Consider the following 27,142-nt stretch of genomic DNA (forward strand, 5'->3'; position numbering starts at 1 on the left):
TGCTACAACATGGATGAACCTCAAACAGATTATGCTCAGTGCAAGAAGCCAGTCACAAGAGGCCACATATTGTATGACTCTTTTATATGAAATGTCCATAATAGGCAAATCCATACAGGCAGAAAGTAGATGAGTGGTTGTTGGGGTGAGGAGGGTAAGAGTTGGGATGGCACGATGGGGAGTGATTGCTAATGGGTACAGGGTTTCTTTATAGAGTCACCAAAATGTTCCAAAAGTAGGTAGTGGTGATGGCTCCCAACTATGAAAATACTAAAAACACTAAATTGTATACTTTAAAAGGGTGAATTTAATGATATATAAATTATATCTCAGTAAAGCTATTATTAAAAAATACTCAATGTTGAAATATTGAAATTTTTCCCTTTCTGGGAATAAGACAAGCAGGCCCACTGAAGGTCCTGGCCAGTGCAGTAAAGCAAGAAAAAGAGAAAAATGTTTTAAAGGTATAAGTAGAAAATTAAGGACTTCCCTGGTGACACAGTGGTTAAGAATCCACCTGCCAGTGCAGGGGACACCAGTTCGAGCCCTGGTCCAGGAAGATCCCGCATGCCACGGAGCAACTAAGCCCGTGGGCCACAACTACTGAGCCTGCGCTCTCGAGCCCATGAGCCACAACTACTGACCTCGTGCACCACAACTACTGAAGCTTGCACGCCTAGAGCCTGTGCTCTGCAACAAGAGAAACTACCGCAATGAGAAGCCCACACATCACAACAAAGAGTGGCCCCCGCTCGTCGCAACTAGAGAAAGCCCACGCACAGCAATGCAGCCAAAAACAAATAAAGAAATAAATTTATTTTTTAAAAAAAAAATTAAGTAAAGGAAGGAAAAATCTCTGATTAGCCCAGGTAAAATCGTTGTATACATAGAAAATCTGAAATGGTGGCGGGGAGGGGTTGGGGAGAGTGAAATGAATAAAGGGGCTCAAATGTGTGGTGACAGACGGAAAATAAATTTTCAGTGGTGAGCACATTGCAGGGTATACAGGAGTAGAAATATAATGTACACATGAGACTTATACAATGTTAAAAATCAATGTTACCTCAATAGAAAAAGAAAAGGAAAATCTGAAATAACTTTCAGAAAAATTATTAAATCATCTAACATGTTTTCCAGATATACAATTAATAAATAAAAATGAATTGTGTCTTTCTATGGTTAGAGAATTAAAGAAAAAGATGTATTTTTTTGTTTTTATTAAACTAGACAAATTCTAAAATGTACATGGAAATACAAAGGCCAAAGAATAGCCAAGCCATTCTTGAAGAAGAACAAGGCTAAAGGACTTTCTGTCCTAAATATCAAGTCTTATTATAAGAAGCTACAGTAATTAAGACAGTTTGGTAATAACACAAGGAAAAACAATAGACCAATGGAACAGAAAATAGCACAAGAATTCATTCACATTCGGCTACTTAGCTTTTGAGAGAAGTGGCCCTGCCAGGTGAATTTAGAGGGACTGAGGAACAAAGACAGAAGAGACTGTAGATATTAAAACAGGCCATGGACTTGTTCTGCTGTGCTCCAGAGACTAGAACCAAAATCAATGGACAGAGGATACAGACAGGCTGATTTGGGTTGATTTTAAAAAACAAAAGCCCTTTCTCATAACTAGAAGTGTCCAACTGAGCTGCCTACTGAGATGCTGAGTCCACTAGACTGAAAGTATTCTAGTAGAAACCAGATGACATTCTATTGGAAATGCTGCAGAAGGTAATTCTCAGACACTGAACTCGATGATATCATTTTTTTTCTGGGCTAAGGGATTTTCTTTTTTTTTTTTTAATTTTTATTTTATATTGGAGCATAGTTGATTAACAATGTTGTGTTAGTTTCAGGTGTACAGCAAAGTGATTCAGTTGTACATGTATCTATTCATTTTCAAGTTCTTTTCCCATTTAGGTTATTACAGAATTTATTTATTTATTTAGGCTGCCCTGGGTCTTAGTTGCAGCACGCAGGATCCTCGTTGCTGCATGCAGGATCTTTAGTTGTGGCATGTGAAATATTTAGTTGCAGTATGTGAGATCTAGTTCCCTGACCAGGGATCAAACCCGAGCCCCTTGCATTGGGAGCACTGAGTCCTAACCACTGGCCACCAGGCAAGTCCCTAGGTTATTACAGAATATTGAGCACTGTTCCCTGTGCTATACAGTAGGCCCTTGTTGGTTATCTGTTTTAAATGTAGCAGTGTGTACATGTCAATCCCAAACTCCCAATCTATCCCATCTCCCCTACCCATCCCCCCTGGTAACCATAAGTTGGTTCTCGAAGTCTGTGAGTCTGTTTCTGTTATGTAAATAAGTTCATTTGTATCACTTTTTTTGAGATTCTGCATATGTGATATCATATGATACTTGTCTTTCTCTGTCTGACTTACTTCACTTAGTATGATAATCTCCAGTTCCATCCATGTTGCTGCAAATGGCATTATTTCATTCTCTTAATGGCTGAGTAATATTCTATTGTATGTATGTACCACATCGTCTTTATTCATTCATCTGTCAATGGACATTTAGGTTGCTTCCATATCTTGGCTATTGTAAACAGCACTGCAATGAATATTGGGGTGCCTGTATCCTTTCAAACCATGGATTTCTCTGGATATATGCCCAGGAGTAGGATTGCTGGATCATCTGGTAACTATTTTTAGCTTCTTAAGGAGCTTCCATACTGTTCTCCATAGTGGCTGTACCAATCTACAGTTCCACCAACCATGTAAGAGGGTTCCCTTTTCTCCACACCCTCTCCAGCATTCATTGTATAGAGTTTTTGGTGATGGCCATTGTGACAAGTGTGAGGTGATATCTCATTGTAGTTTTGATTTGCATTTCTCTAATAATTAATGATGTTGAGCATCTTTTCATGTGCCTCTTGGCCATCTGTATGTTGTCTTTGGAGAAATGTCTATTTAGGTCTTCTGCCCATTTTTTTTTTTAATTTAGTTGACATGTATCTTTATTTATTTGTTTATTTATTTTTGGCTGCATTGGGTCTTCGTTGCTGTGCGCGGGCTTTCTCTAGTTTCAGCAAGCGGGGTCCACTCTGGGTTGCGGTGCATGGGCTTCTCATTGCGGTGGCCTCTCGTTGCAGAGCACAGGCTCTAGGTGCACGGACTTCAGCAGTTGTGGCTCGTGGGCACCAGAGCACAGGCTCAGCAGCTGTGGCACCTAGTTGCTCCGCGGCATGTGGGATCTTCCCGGACCAGGGATCAAAGTCATGTCGCCTGCGTTGGCAGGCACCAATTCTCAACCACTGCGCCACCAGGGAAGCCCTGCTGAGTCTTGATAAGAGGAAAAATCTAATGAATTAGTGCCGTTCCTTGTATTAAGATTTGAGTAAAGTGTAAGAGGTTACATTTGATATAACAAGTGTTCCTAGGGCCTCTCATTTCTTCATTTCATCTTCATTTGATTTCCTATTGTGCTGCAGTAACAATCATTTGGGGAGGCTGGAAAGGATGAAGGGATTGAGGCAAGAGTACAGATGAAGGTTCATATATGATATTACAAATGTGCAAAATTATAAATCAAGCTAGGAAATAGTTAAATAAATTATGTTGGGGCTCCATTCTCTTACCTTGTCCAGCATCCTTTATAACTACCTGGAAAGCTGAACTTCTCAGAATTTGCCTCCACAAGAATATGGTGGCTCAGGAAGGAGCAGGATGGTGGCCATTTCCCTCCTACCCCATGCCATGTTCTGCCCCAAGTTTTGACCTGCTTGTGTGGACACCCAGCCCATGCTTCCAAGTTCCTCCTCAACTGCATACAAGCAAACCCTTTGAGCCTAGGGTTGCTCACACTAGCAGCTGGTGTGTCCTTAGGGTGATAGAGCCAGGGAAGAGGCCTGCATGGGCCCTGGAAACTAAGCCACTAGGGCAGGAAACTCTGGGGTGTTAGGTGCAAGCCCAGAGCATGACCTTGATGGGGAGGTGCTAGCTGTGAGAAAGCATGTGGGCCCCTTGCTTAGTGGGAAGGGGAGAGCCAGAGGAGGACTAGTGTGGAGCCCATTTCAGAGACTCCAGAGATACTCTGTCACCCAGGTCTAAGTGTGGGACTAGGATTACAAACCAAGAAATATCATGAGTGGAAACCATAGTTTTCAGAGAAGGAAATATTCTGAGTGGAGAAATCATATGGTAAGGACTTGGGTGTAGTGGTTTCATGATACACCACAATTCCCAAAAATGATGTCCTCTGTGATATCGTATGTTTCTAAATGTACTTTGCTCTTGAGATAAGCAAAGTACTACTGTAGTGTAATACAAATCAAGGAAACTATTCTGAAATAATCTGATTTGGGTACAAAACGTACAGCAAATAAATATGTGAGAAGCAAGTAGGTTCTCATACATGACTGAAGAGAGCATCTTCATAAACTTATCTGTGGATCGGGAGGAGACCTTTAATATTTGCCAGTCTAGTCTTGTGTATGAATTCACACCTCCCAGGTATCCATTCTTTTGTATTCATGACCTAAACCTAAATGATTCAACTGTCTTGAGAGTGTGACATTCATGCCCAGGTGTTCAGTGATGGCAGTGACTGTGTCTCAATGGAATCTTGGTGTCCTTGAATCAGTATCATGGCATTTTGCATAATCATAATTTGTTCTTCTTCACCTACTAATATATTCAGCTTCTGTAAGCCAGAAAGAATCTTACTATATCCTGTCTGGCTGTCCTCAAACTGCCATCTATTTTATCTTCCCATTTTCTCCTTAATTTCTTAAAAGAATATCTACAGGAAATGCCTCTATGTATTCAACTTCCCATTTGTTCCTTAACAAATTCTGCTACTACTGCGATTCTGCTGTGGCATTTATGGTTGTTGTGAAAGTGTCCTCTCAAATGTCCAGTGGCCCCCGGAAGCTATCTAATCAGCCTTCTTTTTTTTTTGTCATTTTCTTATTGATTGCCCTATTCTTGGAAGTCAGTCTGTTCTTACTTCTATCTTTCTTACTTTCTTTCTCATCATCTTTTACTGCCCTCACCCCACCCACTTACACATTGTAAACATTGATGTTCCCCATCCTCCATAGCCCTCTTCTCTATCTGTCCTTGCTCTCCCTCAAGATCTTGTTCATCCATTAAGCAAACATAAACGAGCAGTAATCACATTGCTTTAATATATGCCATTGAGCTACGGATCTATTCTAAGCTCTAAACTGTCTCCTGAGATTTATATTCAAATTGCCAACTTCCATTTGTTCAACTTGGCTTAGATCTCTCCCACACATTGCATCAGCACATCCAGAAAAACAAGATGTACTATCTACCCTCCAAAACTTGTTATTCCTCCTGTATTCCTTATTGTAGATAACTCATGGAAATACAGAAATGCAAGATTTACCTAATTACTGGTTTTACTGCTCAGAGGGGTTTTAAATTTTGTTTTTTTCTCTACTTTTTATAGATGTTTATTTAAGTTTAGGCTTGAAAGGAGATGTGAGTTTATATCATGTCCCTATAGCCAGGATATTGTTTTGCTTATCCAAACTAACCTGTTTTAACACTTGTAATATTCTGACAAGAGTTCAAGAGAGTTTAGGTTAAATTTTGTAGAGGAGAAATTTTGTGCAAAGAAAATCACATTTGGTATTTATGGTTTAATTTCCATTCTTAAAAACTACAGTAAGTCATTTTTTGCCATAAGAGTGTGCATTCAAAGCTAAAAATATAGTGCATATTATTATAACACTTAGTTTTGTAGAGTTGCAAAATAACCTAGGAATAGACATTTTTAGTATGTGCATTGGCAGAATCAGGTCCTCGCCTGTTCCTATACATGATGGGGATGGAAGAGAAACAAAGGAACCAGCAGCATTAACTAGTTCCACTGTGTGCCAGATGCCTAGTTCTCTGCTGGACACAGTGCTCAATAAATCCTTCAACCCAATGATGTACCTTGTTATCCTCCAGTTTACAGAGGAAGAAAGCTGAAGTATTACAGAGGCTAAATGAGGAAACTAAAGCTTCACAGAGTTAAATGATTTGCCTGACTTGCTGAGAAATGGGAGAACAAAGAGTGACTTCAAGTTAGTCTGATTTCTTTCTTTCCACAACAGTCAAGCTAGAGTCACTTTACAGCTCACCCCTGCAGTGCTCCTTCCCCCAGCAGAAATGGAAGGATGGGTAGAACTATGTTCTGCAGCCCACATCAGCAGAAACCGACTCTCATCACCATTATGGCTCCACACAGCCATAAAGCCATAGGAGTCAGACGCCTTCGAGATGAAAACCAGATTGTCTGAGTGTTTGGAGAGCAGACGTGGTAAACGTCACTTCAGAGGCATCAGGGCCAGAATTCATCTTGGCCTCTTGCCTCCCAGGGAGGACTGGGTGAGTCACATCCTTCTCTGGGACTAGGTTCTTATCTTTAAAAAAGTCCCCTGTTGACAACTCAGGTGTTTCTCTCTGGCGTTCTGGATATGGCGTTCCCACTTTGGGATGAGTCACCGCAGAGACAGCCTCCAGAACTGGTCTTTTCCTATAATTTTCCTCCTGCAAACCCTGAAACCCATGCTTAGCGTGAGGTTTGTGAGACGATTACACATATGGTAGTTTTAACATTTGTTGGGAAAGGGATTCTTTTCTACTGATACACTGTCTGAAGGAGATGGCTATAAATCAGAGTAACCACAATATTTACAAAGGTATTTAGTGGAAAAGAAGACTTTGGCAACCGGTTAAGCCATCACTCATGGGGGATGAAGTGAAGCTTGCTTGCGGTTTAATAAATCAAAACACAGTGTGTTTGTCCATGGCCTCATTTTTTCCCTATTACTGGTGGGTGATCTCATCTTTTTCATTTCCATTAGAATCTTTCAGCATCCAAGAGTAGGAAAAAATTAATGTTAACTTCATTTATTATGTTGTATTTCCATTTTTAAACAGAAATTTAATTTTAATTCTGCCAGATTTGTGAATGCAGTTTTCAAACTCTTCTAAGATTTGTGGAATTTTTATGAATAGTATTCTGGAAATTACTGACTTTTTTGTGTATGTACAAAGATATTGTTTTTGAATTAAGTTCTTTTCTCAATTTGCCCAGATGAAACTCTGGTCTTAAAAAGAATAAAACTAAACCCCTCCCTGCAAATTATAGCAGAATAGTAAATTTAGAAATTGCTAGAAAATGTAAAGAAGACTAAAATTATCCATGGTCATACCCTGTTGAGATAACTAATGCATAAATAATAGTATTTTTAAATACAATGCTCATCTTTACCCTGCATTTCTGCCAGAGTGAAGAGTTTGACTGTTGCCACTCACAGGAACATATGTAAATAACCTCTGCCTTGCCACAGTGGGGTAATTAACAACAACTTTTTATTGTTTTAAAAATTCAAGCCTCAGAGATATGGGGACATATGTATATGTATAACTGATTCACTTTGTTATAAAGCAGAAACTAACACACCATCGTAAAGCAATTATACTCCAATAAAAATGTTAAAAAAAACCCCAAAAAACCTCAAGCCTCCACTTTCTGATAGCCTTCTCTTTTCTTCAGTCCCTAACTTCAGTATCATCTTTTCCAGGAAGCTTTCTCCCGTTCCACAGTTCAGCCATTGCACGCTGGCTGTACTACTTTGCCAGCACTGATTACACCCTGCTTTGTATTATAAATAATGGTTTCCATATGTTTTCCCCAAATGTATGTAAATTCCTTGAGGACTTACACGTATGTGTGCCGGTGATTAAGTCATTCAACAAGTTTTTTTTACTGAGTGCATCTTGAACTCACTGCTGAAATCTGTAACGATAAATAAGGTTGACAAAGTTCTTACTTACAGTCAATTAAAGTCAGTTCTTACTACTAAGGGATCAGACAAATGGCTGCCTCGGTATTAAAGAGTATGATCACTTCTGTGGCTGGGTTGTGGGGTGTTATTGGAAATATGCAGGAGATACCCATCTGGAGCTGTCAGGGCAGTTTTTAGCAACATTCAGCACAGATGATTCTCCCCCTCTTTCCAACACTCATATCTCTTGGTCTTTACAGCCCAACTCCCTTGCCTCACTTAATAATCTCCTTTGCTGATTCCTCCTCTTCATCGACTTGATCTCAGGCCTGAAACCTCTTCTCTAGTTATAATTTCTCTCCAGGTAAGTTTGATCATCTGTATTACCATCTGTATGCTGGAAATTTCTAGCTGCTTTCTTGACATATCTGTTTCAGTGTCTAGGAGTCATCTCAAACCTAAGATTAAATATGACTATAGACATATTTAAACTGAAACTTAAAAGTTAAATAAGAGTTTGGATACAGAGGGATAAGGTAAGAGAGAATGTTCTAGCCAGAGAGGATAGCGTAGGAGAAAGGCCCAATAAAACTGGCATCTTTTGGGAAGCGAAAGTGATTGTGAGGTGTGGAGGACTGAGTGCAGGAGAGAAGCAGCCAGATCTCCACAGGCTCTAAAAGGGATGTTGGAGGTTTGGAGCTTTACCCAAAGGCCACAGGAGAGGAGCATAACCAGTTTGTCATTTTATCAATAGATGGATAACTCTGTAGTTTGGCTTATGAAGTGAGTGGAAGGATCAAGTCTAGGGGCAGGACTCCATTTAAGAAACGATTACAGTAATTCAACAGAGGGAGACGATTTCTCTATGAGGGTAGGGGGGATTTCAAGACCTAATTAGAGGATGTTTTGCCAATGTTTGCTTCTAGGAGTTCTATGGTCTCTTTTTTTTTTTTTTTGGCTGTGCTGCATGGCATGTGGGATCTTAGTTCCCTGACCAGGGATCAAACCCGCACCACCTGCATTGGAAGTGCAGAGTCCTAAACACTGGACCACCAGGGAATTCCTGGTGTCATGTCTTACCTTTAAGTCCTTAAGCCATTTTGAGTTTATTTTTGTGCATGGTGTGAGGGTGTGTTATAACTTCATTGATTTACATGCAGCTGTCCAACTTTCTCAGCACCACTTGTTGAAGAGACTGTCTTTTTCCCATTTTATATTCTTGCCTCCTTTGTTGAAGACTAATTAACTGTAGGTGTGTGGGTTTATTTCTGGGCTCTCTATTCTGTTCCATTGATCCATGTGTCTGTTTTTGTGCCAATACCACTGTTTTGGTTATTGTAGCTTCGTAGTATTGTCTGAAGTCTAGGAGGGTTATGCCTCCAACTTTGTTCTTTTTCCTCAGGATTGCTTTGGCAATTCTGGGTCTTTTATGGTTCCATATAAATTTGAGGATTATTTGTTCTAGCTCTGTGAAAAATGTCATGGGTAGTTTGACAGGGATCGCATTAAATCTATAGATTAGTTTGGGTAGAATGGCCATTTTAACAGTATTAAGTCTTCCAATTCAAGAGCATGGGATATCTTTCCATTTCTTTGAATCGTCTTCAAGTTCCTTTATAATGTTTTATAGTTCTCAGCATATAAGTCTTTCACCTCCTTGGTCAGGTTTATTCCTAAGTGGTTTTTTTTTTTTTGATGCGATTTTAAAAGGGATTGTTTTATTTCTTTTTCTTGTCTGATTGCTGTGGCTAGGACTTCCAATACTATGTTGAATAGAAGTGGTGAGATTGGGCATCCTTGTCTTGTTCCAGATTTTAGTGGGAAGGCTTTCGGCTTTTCACTGTTCACTATTTTGTTGGCTGTGGGTTTGTCATAAATAGCTTTTATTATGTTGAGATATGTTCCCTCTGCATCCACTTTGGTAAGATTTTTTTATCATGAATGGATGTTGAATTTTATCAGATGCTTTTTCTGCATCAATTGAGATGATTGTGTGTGTTTTTTTTCTTTTCTTTTGTTGATATGGTGTATTGCATTGATTGATTTGCATATGCTGAACCATCCTCATGACCCTGGGATGAATCCAACTTGATTGTAGTGTATGATCTTTTTTATGTGTTGTTGGATTCAGTTTGCTAATATTTCGTTGGGAATTTTTGCATCTATATTCATTAGAGATATTGGCCTGTAATTTTCTTTTTGGTAGCATCTTTGGTTTTGGTATCTGGGTGATGCATTCTCTGACATAAATCATAGCAATGTTTTCTTAGGTCAGTCTCCCAAGGCAATAGAAATAAAAGCAAAAATAAACAAATGGGACTTAATCAAACTTATAAGCTTTTGCACGGCAAAGGAAACCATAAACAAAACAAAAAGATGATGTACGGACTGGGAGAAAATATTTGCAAATGATGTAATGCACAAGGGCTTAATTTTCAAAATCTACAATCAGCTCATACAACTCAATAACAAAAAAACAACCAACCCAGTCAAAAAATGGGCAGAAGACCTAAATAGACATTTCTTCAAAGAAGACATACAGATGGCCAAGAGGCACATGAAAAGATGCTCAACATTGCTAATCATTAGAGAAATGCAAATCAAAGTTACAATGAGGTATCACCTCACACCAGTCAGAATGGCCATCACTAAAAACTCTACAAATAACAAATGCTGGAGAGGGTGTGGAGAAAAGGGAACCCTCCCCTACACTGTTGGTGGGAATGTAAATTGGTGCAGCCACTATGGAAAACAGTATGGAGGTTCTTACAAAACTAAAAATAGAGTTACCATATGATCCGGCAATCCCACTCCTGGGCACATAAGCGGAGCAAACTCTAATTCGAAAAGATACATAAAGCACCCCAGTATTCATAGCAGCACTATTAACAGTAGCCAAGACATGGAAGCAACCTAAATGTCCATCGACAGATGAATGGATAAAGAAGATGTAGTGTATATATATATACACACATACACACACACACACATACACACACAATAGAATACTACTCAGCCATAAAAAAAGAATGAAATAATGCCATTTACAGCAACATGGATGGACCTAGAGATTATCATAGTAAGTGAAATAATTCAGAAAGAGACAAATACCATACGATATCACTTCAATGTGGAATCTAAAAAATGATTCTTTTTTTTTTAACATCTTTATTGGAGTATAATTGCTTTACAATAGTGTGTTAGTTTCTGCTTTATAACAAAGTGAATCAACTATACATATACATATATCCCCATATCTCCTCTTTCTTGCGTCTCCCTCCCATCCTCCCTATCCTACCCCTCTAGGTGGTCACAAAGCACCGAGCTGATCTCCCTGTGCTATGTGGCTGCTTCCCACTAGCTATTTATTTTACATTTGGTAGTGTATATATGTCCATGCCACTCTCTCACTTTGTCCCAGCTTACCCTTCCCCCTCCCCGTGTCCTCAAGTCCATTCTCTACATCTGCGTCTTTATTCCTCTCCTGCCCCTAGGTTCTTCAGAACCTTTTTTTTTTTTTTAGATTCCATGTATATGTGTTAGCATACGGTATTTGTTTTTCTTTCTGACTTACTTCACTCTGTATGACAGACTCTAGGTCCATCCACCTCACTACAAATAACTCAATTTCAGTTTTTTTTATGGCTGAGTAATATGATTCAGATGAACTTATGTACAAAACAGAAACAGACTCACCGACATAGAAAACAAAATTATGGTTACCAAGAGGGAAAGGGGAGGGATAACTTGGAAGTTTGGGATTAGCAGATACTAACTAGTATATATAAAATAGATAAACAACAAGATCCTACTGTATAGCACAGGGAACTATATTCAACATCCTGTAATAAACCATAATGGAAAAGAATATGAAAAAGAATACATATATTATATATATATGTATATATATTTATTTATATATCCATTTATATATAATAAAGGCTTTATCCAGGCCTTTGGGCAAGGTTTACAAGAATTACAGGAACTAAGAGAAGAGAATTTTCAAACTCTTTCCAAAATAAGCACTTTTACACATTGTTGGTAGAAATATAAATTGATAGATTTTTTTTATATAGGTCATTTTATCAGCCTTTACTCAACATTAAGCCATTCTGCTTCTACAAATGTACAAAAGTATCTTAGAAGGATATTCATTGTAGTATACAAAATAGTGAAAAATTACAAAGAACCTAAAAGATTATCAATAGACAATTGGTTAAGTTACAATATATTGTATATCTATACAGTGGCTTGCCTTAAAAATAACAAAGTAGATTTGTGTTTACTGATATGGGATATATCTTGGTACATTAAATGGCAAAAGCAATCATAAGTAGTTTATATGGCAAGTGTGTTTTATTGAGAATTTGGTATATCCCAGGCAGTATTTGTAAAGAACTCCAAAAACTGATAGGGAAAAATGGGCAAGCAATTTGAACAGACTGATCCCAAAATTCAAATGGCCAATAAATGCATGTAAATGTTCAACTCCACTAGTCAAATGAGGGAAAATCTATTTTAAATCACCATCAGATACCATTGCACACCCACCAAAATGATTAATAGTAAAAAGACTGGGGCTTCCCTGGTGGCGCAGTGGTTGAGAATCTGCCTGCCAATGCAGGGGACACGGGTTCGAGCCCTGGTCTGGGAGGATCCCACATGCCACGGAGCAACTAGGCCCGTGAGCCACAACTACTGAGCCTGCGCGTCTGGAGCCTGTGCTCCGCAACAAGAGGGGCCACAATAGTGAGAGGCCCGCGCACCGCGATGAAGAGTGGCCCCCACTTGCCGCAACTAGAGAAAGCCCTCGCACAGAAACAAAGACCCAGCACAGCCATAAATAAATAAATAAATAAATTAAAAAAAAAAAAAGACTGATAGTACCAATTGTTAGAATATGGAACAATAGCTATTCTCACATACTGCTGTTTGATGGTAAATTGGTACCAACACTTTGATATTATCTATAAAAGTTGAAGATACACATACTCCTAGGTATATATTCGAAAGAAATGTGTGCACATGTATATACAGAAACATGCATTAAAATGGCACAGCAGTGATCAGTTTGCAATATATACATATATCAAATCATGGTACACCTTAAGCTAATAAAGTCTTATATGTCAATTATATCTCGATAAAACTTGGAAAAAATAAAAGTGAAAGTCATACAAGTAGAAACTGAGAGAATTTACCTCTAACAGATGTTCATGTTAGAATTAAAGGATATTCTTCAGGCAGAGGGAAAATGATCTAAGAAAGTTTGAGATGTAAGAAGCAATAGGAGCAAAGAATATGGTAAATACAGCAAACAGTGACCATATAATAAAGTCATAATAATGTCAAGTGAAGTCTTTTTTTTTTTAAGCTAGAATTCAAAAGTACAAGTGTGACTGAAATTAAAATGCTGTAAAGTCCTTTGTTCGTGAGGAGGATTGAGACATGGATTAATTTGGACTTTGATGAGTATGCATGATAAAATATCTAAGGTAACCATTTGACATACAGAAATAGAGCATGTGACATCCCAACTAATATATGGGAAAAAGCAAAATTTTAAAAAGCTAATCAAAAAGAGGCAAAGAGATAAAAAAATTTTTAATAAAATTTAAAAAGTCAATTGTGGTGGAACTTCCAACTATGGCAGAATGAAGAGGTCACTGAATCGTCTCCATAGGAAAATAAGTGTAAAGCTGGAAAAACTGTTTAAAAAGAACTGTTTCAGGACTGAGGAGATTGACCAAAGGCAAAGAACAAATAATTCAGAGCTTGATTCTGCCTCTCTTTTAATATCTATGTTCACTCATGATGACCTAGATAGTCTTTCTGCAAAAATATCTCCCTTATTCCATCCCATACTCTTTATTGTCACTAATGGAATTGAAATGACCATTTTGTTTGTAAATACATTTTGATTGCAAGTAATAGAAACTTCAAATAAGCCTAAGTACAACATGGGTGTATTGAAAGGACACTGAGAATACCCTCTTATTGAAGGGCATTAGGGGTTCCCAAGGGCCTGGGACCAGGAATGAGGTCACCCTCATGGTCCAGGCAGTCCTCATGGACTCTCATCTTGCTTTCTTTTTCTGAGTTAAATCATCTCTACCATTTTCTGTATGTTCACTTCATTCTCCTCTCAGTAGGTCTTGCCTTCTGCAGGACAGCTCCCACTGTGTTGACAGGCATGTGGCCAATGGCCCATCTCAAAGAACCCAAGCCTATTTACCTTCAGTTCAAGCAACTTCCCAGATTGGTGGTATGGCCCTCAATTTCAGATTTTTCCAGAAAACCTGATTTAGCCAGCTTGGGTCATGTGTTCACCCCTGGTCCTATCAACTATGATCTCTAGGGCAAGTGCAGGTCATAAAAGCTTGGCTGGGTGTTGGTGATATAATATAGTACAGAGTTAAACATATTTAACAAAAGTATTTTCACATAGACTATCCCAGGTAAAGCTTTTGTAAGAAAGAGAAAAGTTATTAAAATTTAATATAACTTTCTTCAATCAGCATGTATTTATCTTTACTTCCTGAAGAGAACATCTTTGTATTGTTGGAGTGCTCTATTGTGTAGCCTAAGGCAAGCTTCGTGCCTATTAATCTGTCAGTAAATATTTACTGATTATTTCTTTTTAGTTTGTTTCATTTACAACAATACTTATAAGTGATTATTGAGATTTTTTTAAAAATTTATTTTTGGCTGCATTGGGTCTTTGTTGCTGCGTGCAGGCTTTCTCTAGTTGTGGCAAGCAGGGGCTACTCTTCATTGAGGTGCGTGGGCTTATTGCAGTGGCTTCTCTTGTTGCTGAGCATGGGCTCTAGGTGTGCAGGCTTCAGTAGTTGCAGCACGCGGGCTCAGTAGTTGTGTCACGCGGGCCCTAGAGCGCAGGCTCAGTAGTTATGTTGCACGGGCTTAGTTGCTCTGCAGCATGTGGGATCTTCCCGGACCAGGGATCAAATCCGTGTCCCCTGCATTGGTAGGCTACCAGGGAAGTCCCAATTATTGAGATTTTATATAATTTTTAGCTCTTTCTCATGAGAATTGTCCTTTAATTATTATATACAATGTTCAAGGACTGTGGTTGCTTTATTTAATTTTTTCTGAATATATACTTAAATTACTGAGAGGGTTTTTTTTTTCTTTTTTAGAGGTGGTTAAAAACCATTTGTTATAACACACAAAAAGCAAATTCCTCTCTGGTTAAGAGTTGTTTTGCTTTTAAGCTGACGAATTTCAAGCAGGCTTTAGTGAAACAAACAATATTTTCACTATGAAATCACCAGCACGATTGCAGGAGGAGCCATGCCATCATCTATTTATGTTGGTATGCCATTTGATATCTGTAATTCAGAACAGTGAAAGTAAATTTTAACTGCTTTCATGCTGAAAATGGCTTATTTATGTCTTTGGAAGGGAGAATTAGCAATGATCAAGCACTTAGCAGTGACCATGTTTTCTGTCTACAATTCGATGACTCTCCTTAGTTCAGTTTATTTATTTATTTAATACAATTTTTAAAGGTTACTTTCCATTTACAGTTATTACAAAATATTGGCTATATTCCCTGTATTATACAATACATCCTTGAGCCTATCTTACACCCAAAATTTGTACCACCCACTCCACCACCCCTATATTACCCTTCTCCCCATGCCCCCACTGGTAACCACTCATTTGTTCTCTGTATCTGTGAGTCTGCTGCTTTTTTGTTATATTCACTAGTTTGTTGTATTTTTTAGATTCCACATATAAGTAATATCATATAGTATTTGTCTTTCTCTGTCTGACTTCTTTCACTTAGTGTAATGCCCTCCAAGTCCATCCATCTTAGTTCAGTTTCTTGAACCATCACAAACCCTATGCAAGCATTATGCTCCATGTCAGATAGGAATCAAAGACTGAATCAAACCATTGTTATTAATCCTGCTTCCTCATATTTTCTCAGGGACTCTTCCTCACTACTCCACTGCCCCCCGCCCCCAGTATCAACTTGGCTCATTTCATGACTGTCATCCACAGCTGGACACTAGCTGCCCTTCCCTCCCAGAATCCTCATTATGTGAGTAATAAATCTCTTCACACCCTCTTGCAATGTGTGGAACCATCAGTGTCGACATCCGACCCCAAGTTTGGTGGGGGGTGTCCATCATGTTCTGTGGAATGGTCTCAACACCATACTTAAGAGTATGTAGCAATGAGTGCCTGGTAGAACATGGTAGTAGAGGGTGGACATCAGTTGTCTGGTGCCCAACACCTTCCCTTCCTTCTTCTGAAAGCACCCCCTTCCTTTGAGGAACTTTTCCCTCATAGGCTGACACACCCTTGAAAATTATTCACAGTGGAATACTACACAGTCATTAAAAAGAACACAGCAACTCTATCTTCACAGGAAAAGCTCTTCAATACACATTGTTGAGTGAAGAAAAGAAATGTGAAAACAATATGGTGTAGTATGATTGTATTTATTAAATTTTCTCTATTGAGGTATTTTTAATTGAGGTGTAACTTTCCTATTTGCTGTGGGTCCATAGAGATCTGTAATATGAGAAGAGATCTGCAAGATACTCATCCAGGGAGAGAGGGGTGGAGACTAGAATTGGGCTTATATCAAAGAAGAGTTTAACTTAGCTTTGACCATTTAATTTTTATAGTGAGACTGCATTTGTTAATTACTTGTATAATTAAAGAGAAATGAAAAAGTGATATTTCTCACCAAAAAGAAAGCAAGAGGAGACTTAAAGAAATACGGCAGGGACTTCCCTGGTGGTCCAGTGGTTAAGACTCCACACTCCCATTGCAGGGGGCACAGGTTTGATCCCTGGTCGGGGAACTAAGATCCCTCATGCCTCGTGGCATGGCCAAAAAAAAAAAAAAAGAAAAGAAATATGGCAGGCCGAGATGACCATATGTACCCTTCCCTGCCATTTTAATCTTACAGAAATTCTGGATTAAGTACAACATGTTTTAAGTACATAGGCAAGCTCAAAAGAAAGAAGTAAAAATGTCCTGAGAGCCAGAAATAAGGAGAAAAATCAAAGCGAGAGCAGGAGCTGGTGTTGGCCAGCCCACAGCATCTCAGAGCAGATCTGGGCCCTGGGTCAGAGATGGAGGACAGCCTGGGCTGCATCAGATGCTAGGGTGGATCCTCCTCCCAGAGCTTGGGGCCTCAAAGACTTCCGTCAGTTGAAAGAGGAAGAGGAAAAACTGCCAGCCACCCCAAAGAAGCTGCAGGGAACTTGGCAGGTGGAGAAACTCACCTCTTCAGATCCCTGACATAGATATATACAGGGTCTCAGTTTACCTTGCCTACGTGTGGGCTAGGTAGAAGCCCAAGTCTGGAAAGGAATATAAATTGTAGATACAGGGACTCCTCCAGGCTCTGAGAAAAGCCACCCTGAAACTTACCTGGAGGGAAATTCTCACACATACATAACTCACAGACAAAAATGACCCCAGATGAAGCAAGTGCACATTAAAAAACTGTACATTAATTGGGACTTCCCTGGTGGTCCAGTGGTTAAGAATCCACCTTCCAATGCAGGGGATGAGGGTTTGATACCTGGTCCGGGAACTAAGATCCCACATGCCGCGGGGCAGCTAAGCCCGTGCACCACAACTGCTGAGCCCATGCGCTCTGGAGCCCGTGCACCACAGTTAAAGAGCCCATGTGCCGCAACTACAGAGCCTGTGTGCCATGACTAGAGAGAAGCCCATGCGCCGCATTGAAGAGCCTGGGCGCCGCAACAAAAGATCCTGCGTGCCGCAGCTAAGACACAACGCAGCCCAAAAATAAATAAATTAATTAAAAAAATATTTTTTAAAAAATTGTACATTAATTGCATAAAACAAACTTCTGTTAAGTGAGAATTATAGAACAATCTGGACAAAAACTACAAAGTACAAGGTTTAAGATATGAAAGTAATAACTAAACAAATAGACCTAATTTAAAATATAGGACAGTTTTTTTACAAAAGCCTATTGGAAAAAGAAACAAATTGACTCTAAATTTTTTAAATGTGATTAGAATTTTAAAAATGCAGAAACCAGTGGATAAGTCAAACAACACGTTAAATATTACTAAAGAGAACATTAGAAGATTTATTTGAAGAAATCACCCAAAGAACAGAAAGGTAATTAGATGGAAAATAAATGAGTTCAGTTAAGAAGCGTGGAATTAGGTGGTTCAGCGTAATCTAATGAGAGTTCCAGACAGAGAGAATGAAATAGATGCTATATTTAAAGAGAAGAATGTTACCTTGTCAGATATCCTCAGTTGTTTGTCCAGTGCAGAAAGATTTGAATGACAGGATTCTGTGTGAAAAGAGGGACTAGGTTTAAAGGAACAATTATAACTTTACTTTGTATGTGAATGTATCATCTCAGAATTTATAAAGGACATTTAAAAAAGAGGAAAAAGGGAACTGTCAAACTGTTTTACAAAGTGGCTGTGCCATTTTACATCTCACCAACAATGTCTGAGGCTTCCACTTTCCCCATTCTCACCAACACTTGCTACTGTCTGTCTTTTTTATAATAGATACTCTAGTGGATCTGAAGTGGTTCTGTATGGTTTTAAGGTAGATTTCAAACTAAGCATCCTGCAGATCTATTTTTCACCCTGAACTATTTTACTTCAAGCTATTTATGATAGTTCAAATTGTTGTTGAATGCATTTCTAAACTACCTTATCTTACAAAGTCTAGTTGTAATTTAAATTGAAAATAACCGTATGTTCGCATTTCCTGACTCTATTAGTCTTTATCCAATCTTTGATTACAGTGTTTTTAACATGTTTAAAATAGTGTATTTTTCTGATAAACACGAACTGCACAGTATCACCATCACTGCCCACCCCACCCCCCAAAAGAAAAGGCTGATTATATTTCTTGCCTCAAGAACTTGAAGATTGGTTACTTCGGAAAAGCATGTTTGAGGTAATCACCTTTCTCTTGTAATTAATTAAATGCTTTCAGACCTTCATAACCATGTTTGCATAAGTCAGGGTCTTCAGGCCAGTCATTTAGGAGCATCCTACCAGAACATCATCACTTTCACATACAAAGGTGTGGGCAGAAAAGCCCATATATTTGCAAGTGCTCTTCGAAGAAACAAGAGGGCCCTGCTTAAGCAAGTTCACTAATAGTGTGTCAGTAGAGGCATGCTTCAGCAAAGGGCTTTCAACTCCTCTAGTTCTGTTAGTATAACAAATTGTTAACCACTTGTTTTAAGATTTTTTTCAAGCTCAAACTTTGGTTTCTTCTCTGTATGTTTTCTTCTTTATAAGAGGCAGTAAACTACATCTGGTTAGTATTCAGTGCTTATGGCACTTGTAAATAAAGAACGCTCTTTCTGTTACGAATGTGTAAATGCTCTGCTTACAGCTTTTGATATTTAAAACAGCATGGAATATGTGTTTGTCTGAGGCTAAAGTATGACCTTTAGGAAATTAGAATCTGTTCTTTGGCTATTTTATCTTTTAAAAAAAAAAAAAGCTTGACTTTGTTGGCCCACATCCTCTGTTTCCATTTTCTCTTATTGCTGGGCGCATAATCCACATTGGACAGTTGTGCAAGCCTCTGGGGTCCTGGGGCCCGAGTTCCCCTCCAGCCCTTCAACACGATGTCTCTCTATTCCCAAATAAAGCTAAAGTTTGTGGAGACCTTTTCCATTTCTTTGGTCAGCCTCAGCCTCTGGAAATTAGTATGTTTCTTCAAATATTATTTAAATGTACAAGTTAGCTGAACTTTAATAGAAAGAGATTAGGAAAGATAAGTAGAAAGCTTATAAACATTCAAACAAATGTCTTTACAAGTAAAATTTTCATGGAACAAAAATTTCTAAGCTGCATCTTTTGGCCCTTTTTTATTTCAAATGTGATTCAACTAATTCCAGTTGAACAAAATCATGTGACCATATTTTCAGAATAGAGAAGTGTTAAACAATTGCACTTCTACGTAAATGAGCCAAGAGGGAGTCAACAGTAAGATCTCCATATTTTCAGACAACTTTAAGCATTTCCACACATTGAAATACCCAGAGGGTGGGAATGCACTGAAAACATTATCCAGAGCACACATAAAAGTAATAAAAATTTATTGTGCATAAGATAAGACCTTCAAGAAAAAAAAAAAAATCCAGAAAATACTTATCAAAAGATGTGCCCTTGGGGACGTCCCTGGCGGTCCAGTGGTTAAGACTCCGAGCTTCCACTGCAGGGGGCCCGGGCTCAATCCCTGGTCAGGGAACTAAGGTCCCACATGCTGCGCAGCAACCAAAAAAAACCAAAAGGATGTGCCCTTGGCTATTAATCGTGACCCAAGAAAAGACATATTGACTGCTTCCCAAAACAGTATTTCAGATACCTCTACATCAAGAAAGGCTTGCAGATTGCTAGTCTTAATTTAGGAAGATCAGGTAAAAGAAAATAGATTTTATGTTCTTTGTCCCAAATCCTGGAACGTCTGTACACAATATTTCATGCATTTATGGTCACTGCTCTTCAGGACAGACATGACAAGAGTTGGAAAAGACGCAAAAGAGACAGCAAAGTACTCTTGATGGCTACAGAGCTTCCAGATGAAGAAAAGAACAAAGCATTCTCCACGCTGGATGGCAGTGGTAGAGGGGAGGCATTCGTGTATTTACTTGTTTAATGTTTGTCTTCTCCACTAGATCGTATGCTTCATGGGCTCAGGGATGCTGTCTTTTGTATTTTAACTTTTTGTTGAAATATATAGACACAGAAAAGGGCACACATCATAAATATACAGTTGGATAATTTCTTACAAAATCATAGAACCACCGGCCAGAAGAGGAAGCAGAGCAAGAGCAGCCCCCAGAGCCCCTGTGCTCCCTTCTGTCATTTCTTCCACAGCGCCAGGGCCAGGGCCCACCCACCTGCCACAGGACTCTACAGGACAGGGTTGGCACCTGTCACTGCAAACGGTGTCCATATGAGGTCCGTCCATGTGGAGTATAACTGGTGATCATTCACCTCGTTGCCATGTAGCCTTCCGTCCTGTGGACAAGCCACAAAGCATTCACCCAGTATTCTGTTCCTGGGCCCTTCCAGGTCCTGGCAATTGTAAATAGTGCTGCTGTGTGCATGTCTTTTGGTGACACATGTACATGTTTATGTTGGGTAGAGTTGCTGAATCTTGGGGCAGATGTATGTTCAGCTTTGAGGTGTTGCCAAACAGTTTTTCAAAGTAACTGTGACCATTTATACTCTCACCAGCAGGGTGTGAGGGTTCCAGTTGCTCAATTCAGTTTCAACACTGGTTTTGTCAGTTGTTTGTAGCCATTCAGGTGTTTACGTTGTGGTATTCCATTGTGGTTTTTATTTGTACTTTCCTGATGCTCAGTGTTATTTTGTTCACCAGGACATACCCAGCATTTAACAAAGTGCCCGTGGTTTTTATTAGAGCTCTTTCAATGCAAGTGACAGAGGATGGGACAGAATCTTAACTCACATTGGCTTAGCAAAAAAGGAAATTTAGGGACTTCCCTGGTGGTGCAGTGATTAAGAATCCGCCTGCCAATGCAGGGGACACAGGTTGGAGCCCTGGCCCGGGAAGATCCCACACGCCACGGAGCAACTAAGCCCATGCACCACAACTACTGAGCCTGTGCTCTGGAGCCCGTGAGCCACAACTACTGGACCGGCGTGCCACAGCTACTGAAGCCCACGCACCTAGAGCCTGTGCTCCGCAACAAGAGAAGACACCACAATGAGAAGCCCACGCACCACAGCAAAGAGTAGCCCCCACTCACCACAACTAGAGAAAGCCCGCGCGCAGCAGCAAAGACCCAACACAGCCAGAAATAAATAAATAAATAAATAAAATTTTTTTAAAAAAAGGAAAGTTAGTCACTCCAGTAGTTGTAGAGGGCTGGAGTAGTTCAGACAATCAAAGAAAGGTTGCCTGCACTTGGGGATCTCACCAAGATAAGAGGATTTTCCCTGCCGTTGAGAGGCCCTCATCTCTGCATGGTTCTCTGCTGGTTCTCTGTCAGGACAACACACGGGCCTCATACAGCCTGGAAGAGGCTGTCTGCTGAGCAACCCCTGTAGGAAAAGATTTTGTCCTCCCAGCATCTACCTGTCAGTTGGCCCAGGACACATCATATGCTATTTGTGAGAAGCTGACAGTCTGTGATGACCTGAGCCAATCCTGTGAACAGGGACAGGTCTTTTACCAGAGGAGGGGTAATAAGAAAGCTTGCCAGGCAAAGAAAAACAGGTCTGACAGTCCACAATAGCTCCACACAGTAGACACTCTGCAAATCATTTTGAGTGAATGAATTAGTCAATCCAAGTTCATCATGTGTGTAGGCCTCATCATGTATGAGAGGATGATCTTGAAATACTTTTACTTAAGAGGCCCTCTAGGGACTTCCCTGGTGGTCCAATGGGTAAGACTTCACGCTCCCAATGCAGGGGGCCCGGGTTTGATCCCTGGTCAGGAAACTAGATCCCACGTGCATGCCGCAACTAAGAGTTCACATGCCGCAACTAAGACCTGGAGCAGCCAAAATAAATAAATAAATAAATAAACAAACATTAAAAAAAAAAAATAATAAAGAGGTCCTCTAGGAGAATAAAGCAGTTTCAGGACAAGGCAGCAAAGAAAATCCTTCTGCCCTCAATCAATTTAAGAGATACTCCATGCTGAAAATTTGAATTGTTACAAGATGCGTTTTGCCAATTCATGGATGGTCTGTAGAGAAATGCATAAATGAAAGCATTTTCTGTGTTTGCTACTCTGGTTTGTTACCTGTTTTGAATCTCAAGTCAAGCCCAGGATCAGCTGGCCCCTTCCTACTGCCCAGTCCTGAAGGGGATGCTTATATCGTTTGTGGCCAGATGACAAGACGTGTGTTATTCTAAGACCCAAAAAACAACTATGCATTTTCTCTTGAGCCTTTAAGGGAAAAATGGGAGCCCCTTATTAAAAATAATAATAATAATAAGCAAAATACTTACACCCATGGCAGGACATAAGGAGGTGTATAGAGTAAGGATCTAGGTGAATTTTCCTATCTCTCTCACAAATGTCATGTGGGATCCTGGGTGGGAATCCTGAAACAGAAAAAGGACACTAAACAAAAACTAAGATAGCTGAATAAAGTATAGACTTTAGTTATAAAAGTGATGTCCCAAGATTGGTTCATTAATTGTAACAAATATACCACACCAATATTAGATGTTAATGATACAGGAATTCTCTACTATCCTCCCGATTTTTCTGTCAGTCTAAAACTGTTTTTAAAAAGTTTGTTTTTAAAATAAAAATTCAGTAGAGGGGCTTGAAAGCAACCCATGTATGAGGGGGGGGGGTGTTGGTCCCTGAAGCATAAGCCTTATTGGTTTTAGGGTGAATTCACTCTGACCTCCCTCACTTTGATCAGCACTGAGCCAGACTGTGGGTCACCTGAAATTTGCTTCGAGAAAGGCATTGGGGTCAGGAGGCCAGCTCAGCTTGGCTTCTTTACTTTGGGCTTGGGGTCATTGGAGCAGCCTTGCAAGTCTCTGAGCCTTTTTTTTTTCTTATTTTTAAAATGGGCATAATTTTATATCCCTGACTCATAAAGTTATCCTGTGATTAAATGTGTAAAGACCTGGCAAAGTTAAAAGTATTGTGCAAATTGAATAAATTATTATCGTCCTTTGGACTATTTTACCAAGGTTTGTTTTCCCTCTCACGTTTTAATTCTCTTGCCTAATATTCATTTTATTTTATTTTTCCTTAAACCGTCAGGATTTGATGTAATACAAAATTTCAACCATTTATTTATTTTATTTATTTATTTATTTATTTACTTATGGCTGCGTTGGGTCTTCGTTGCTGCGCGTGGGCTTTCTCTAGTTGTGGCGAACAGGGGCTACTCTTCGTTGCGGTGCATGGGCTTCTCATTGTGGTGGCTTCTTTTGTTGCGGAGCATGGGCTCTAGGCGAGTGGGCTTCAGTAGTTGTGGCACGCCGGCTCAGTAGTTGTGGCTCGCGGGCTCTAGAGCGCAGGCTGAGTAGTTGTGGCGCACGGGCTTAGTTGCTCCGTGGCATGTGGGATCTTCCCAGACCAGAGCTGAAACCCGTGTCCCCTGCATTGGCAGGCGGAGTCTTAACCACTGAGCCACCAGGGAAGGCCCCAAAATTTCAACCATTTAAAATTTTATTTACATAGATTATTTGTGCCCTATTTCATTTTGTCCCAGAGGTGGGGTGGGGGGTTTCTCTGTTTGTACGGACATGAGTTGACAGTGGTTCATATATTTTCTTCCCATTTTAAAAACTGAAGGCATTTTAACATAGGACTCTAGAATACAAGTTTAGACATATATCATTAGCTCTATATATAAAATGTAATTTAAATATTATTTAAACCTTAAATTCTGTACCCAAACTATTCATCAAGTATGAGGGAAAATTGAAAATATAAACATGGAAGGCCTCAAAAATGGACAATTGAAACACACTGCCTTTGTTGGGCACCCTGCTAAAACCCTTCTGAAATGACAGTAGAGAGCGTTTTAAAAGACATAATTTACAAGGATGAAGAATAGGCCAGAGGAAGGCAGCAGTGACATACAGGAAGCAGATAACAGTGTGTTGTTTGATGAGGACCAGAGAAAGCTGAGACCTAACCCTTGAAGGAAGTTGATTTGTTCTGTGGAAGCTCTGATAGAGCGACTATGGATAGGAGAAGAAGTAGTAGAAAGTCTATATGAGAGTCAGTCCGTCCTCACCCTGACAGAAGGCCTATGTGAAAAAGCTAGGAACCTCCAGAAAGGGCCTGGACACGGCAACCTGACTCCTCTGGAGAGAAAACTGTGGACTTCTAATAAAAATAAGCACAGGGGTGTTCCCTGGTGGCCTAGTGGTTAGGATTCCAGGCTTTTACTGCCGTGGCCGGGGTTCAGTCCCTAGCTGGGGAACTGAGATCCCACAAGCCACATGGTGCGGGCCACCCCCTCTCCCACCCCAAAAAAAATAGACACAATAAGTTGCCTTCACTAGATCAGGAGCCCTTTACTGTTGGGGACTTAAGTCTTACACCACATGGAATATATGAATAAACCTGTAGGGGCTATTATGTTTCCCAACAAATATGTTCCTGTTGCTACCATCAAAATCAGTTGCCACCATGAATTATGCTACAAGTTGATTGTAATCACACTTGACCTGTGTATTACAACTATATTTGAATTTAGAAATGTTAAATGGTAGAATTGTTTATGAGCTCAGGTTTTGGAATCCGTTTGCCTTAGGTTTGAATCAATTTACTAGTTGTGCAATCTTGAGCAAGTATCTTAATTTTTCAAGCCTCAGTTTCATTTATTTATTTATTTATTTATTTAAATAAATTTATTTATTTACTTATTTACTTATTTTTTTTGGCTGCATTGGGTCTTCGTTGCTGCGCGCAGGCTTTCTCTAGTTGCAGTGAGTAGGGGCTACTCTCCGTTGCGGTGCGCGGGCGTCTCATTGCATAGTGGCTTCTCTTGTTGGGGAGCACGGGCTCTAGGCGTGCAGACCTCAGTAGTTGTGGCTCGCGGGCTCTAGAGCGCAAGCTCGGTGGTTGTTTCGCACGGGCTTAGTTGCTCCGCGGCATGTGGGATCTTCCTTGACCAGGGCTTGAACCCGTGTCCCCTGCATTGGCAAGCGGATTCTTAACCACTGTGCCACCAGGGAAGTCCCCTCAGTTTCATTTAAATGGGCATTATACCAATGGTTTCATATGACTGCTGTGAACATTTAATGAGCTAATGCATTTCAAGTGCATAGGGCCTGCAAATGTTAAGAGATCGATAAATTGTGTGTGGCAGTGTGGGTGTGTAACTTGTCTTTTGAAAAAGAAACTAAACACCTTAAAAACTCAAAAAGTCTGTGATTCTATGAAAAAATTTAAATTAGACCATAGTTACTTTAAATTATAATCAGTTTCAATGCTTTGGACATTGAGATTTATGAAATAATGAGAGAGTTTTAACCTTAGTAATGATAAAATTGCCAGTGAATATCTGGAATATTACTTTCATTATCTGCTTGCATTTCATTATTTTGCTTGCATAATTACATATTAAAAACTTTACGAAGAGAAAGTTGTGAAATTACCTCTGAAGAGTTTCTAGCATTGATTATTATGTTTATATGTGTGTGTGTGTTCAGCTTAATTATCATTTCTGACTATTTTAAAAGAAACCAACTTGGCTTGCCTTTTTAATTATCAGTCTGGGAGGGAACAGACTACATTTTAAAGCATACAATTGCTACCCAATTAGCTTAGAATGAAAAAAACAATCTTAAAAACAGAACTACTGTTTGGACTTGTATCCCCACCTGAAGTGATGTTTACTGTCTAGTAATCTTAATGGGGTTGATCTTTTAAGGGTACACTTGCCTTCAGATTGATTGCATGGTGTATGTTTCTTGGCTGTATATATGACTGATTTTGCTTGCCTAACCTTTCCCTCTCCATTCTAAACAGGGAAGTTATAGAAGGATTATATGTGTAAACTTTATTCCTTCCTAGGAATAGAGTGATTTTAGAGCCACAGAAGAAAGAAGGCTAGAGAATTCTGAGGGGTGGACCGAGGTGTTGGGGTGATCTCCTGCTTGTTAATATGCATGTGCAGAAGGATTCCGAAGGGGCTATGGTGTGTGCGTGTGTCACACCAACCTGTCTTACCAAGCTCTTTCCCCTGAGAGGGCCTGGATGCACTGAAGCCCCAGGAGCAATGAGCCCAGGTCTTAGCTCCTTGGAGAAACACTGATACCTGTTGAATAAATTAGGGTCAATACTGATAAAAAATAAATAAATAAGGGAGAAGTAAAAGCTCGTTCTTCTGGTGGAAATCTTCTTGTCAATGTGGAAGGAATGATGGAGACAGACTGTCACCCTTTGGCAACCCTCATGTGGTTGACTCAGCTGTGAGGCAGCAGCAGGCCCAGGCTGGTGAGTGGACATCTGGCTGAGGAGCCAGACAGTGGCCTGGTCTCATGATGTCCCCTTGGCAAATACCAGTTACAGAGGGAAAAGGGTGACTTTTGGGTCACCCCAAAAGCACAGCAGCATTTCTGTGGCATTGCCAATGTAGCATCATGAGGCGACGTCAGACCTGGACTGAGGCCCATCTGCAGCCCAAGAGGTCTTACTCTCCAAACCGCCAAGACTTGAAGCAGGGACAGACTGGGGATTGGGGGTGGGGGCAGGGGCTGTGACGGGCACAGAGGGGAGCTGGGAACATCTGAAATTTTCTGGTTGGAATGTTATGTTTTGGTAAAGCAGGAAGATGGCCCCATTTGGGGAAATGCCCACTGAGTGTCCAGGGGTGACAGGTATCGTATCTACTGCTCACTCT

At 39.9% G+C, this 27,142-nt stretch overlaps 1 protein-coding gene across 2 annotated transcripts in view; it reads left to right on the forward strand.

Annotated features, from left to right (window-relative positions):
- CENPP (centromere protein P) overlaps nt 1-27,142 on the forward strand; it is a 218,102-nt gene that overhangs the window by 183,992 nt on the left and 6,968 nt on the right. Inside the window, exon 6 of one of the 2 annotated variants that reach the window (XM_057547773.1) lies at nt 15,725-15,838. The exons of the other annotated variant lie outside the window; for it this stretch is intronic. Within the exon in view, the coding sequence (XP_057403756.1) occupies nt 15,725-15,838 (114 nt within the window). The remainder of the gene's footprint in view (nt 1-15,724; nt 15,839-27,142) is intronic. 2 annotated transcript variants of the gene reach the window in all.

This window comes from Balaenoptera acutorostrata, chromosome 6 (genome assembly GCF_949987535.1).
Source record: "Balaenoptera acutorostrata chromosome 6, mBalAcu1.1, whole genome shotgun sequence".
Taxonomy (NCBI): Eukaryota; Metazoa; Chordata; class Mammalia; order Artiodactyla; family Balaenopteridae; genus Balaenoptera; species Balaenoptera acutorostrata.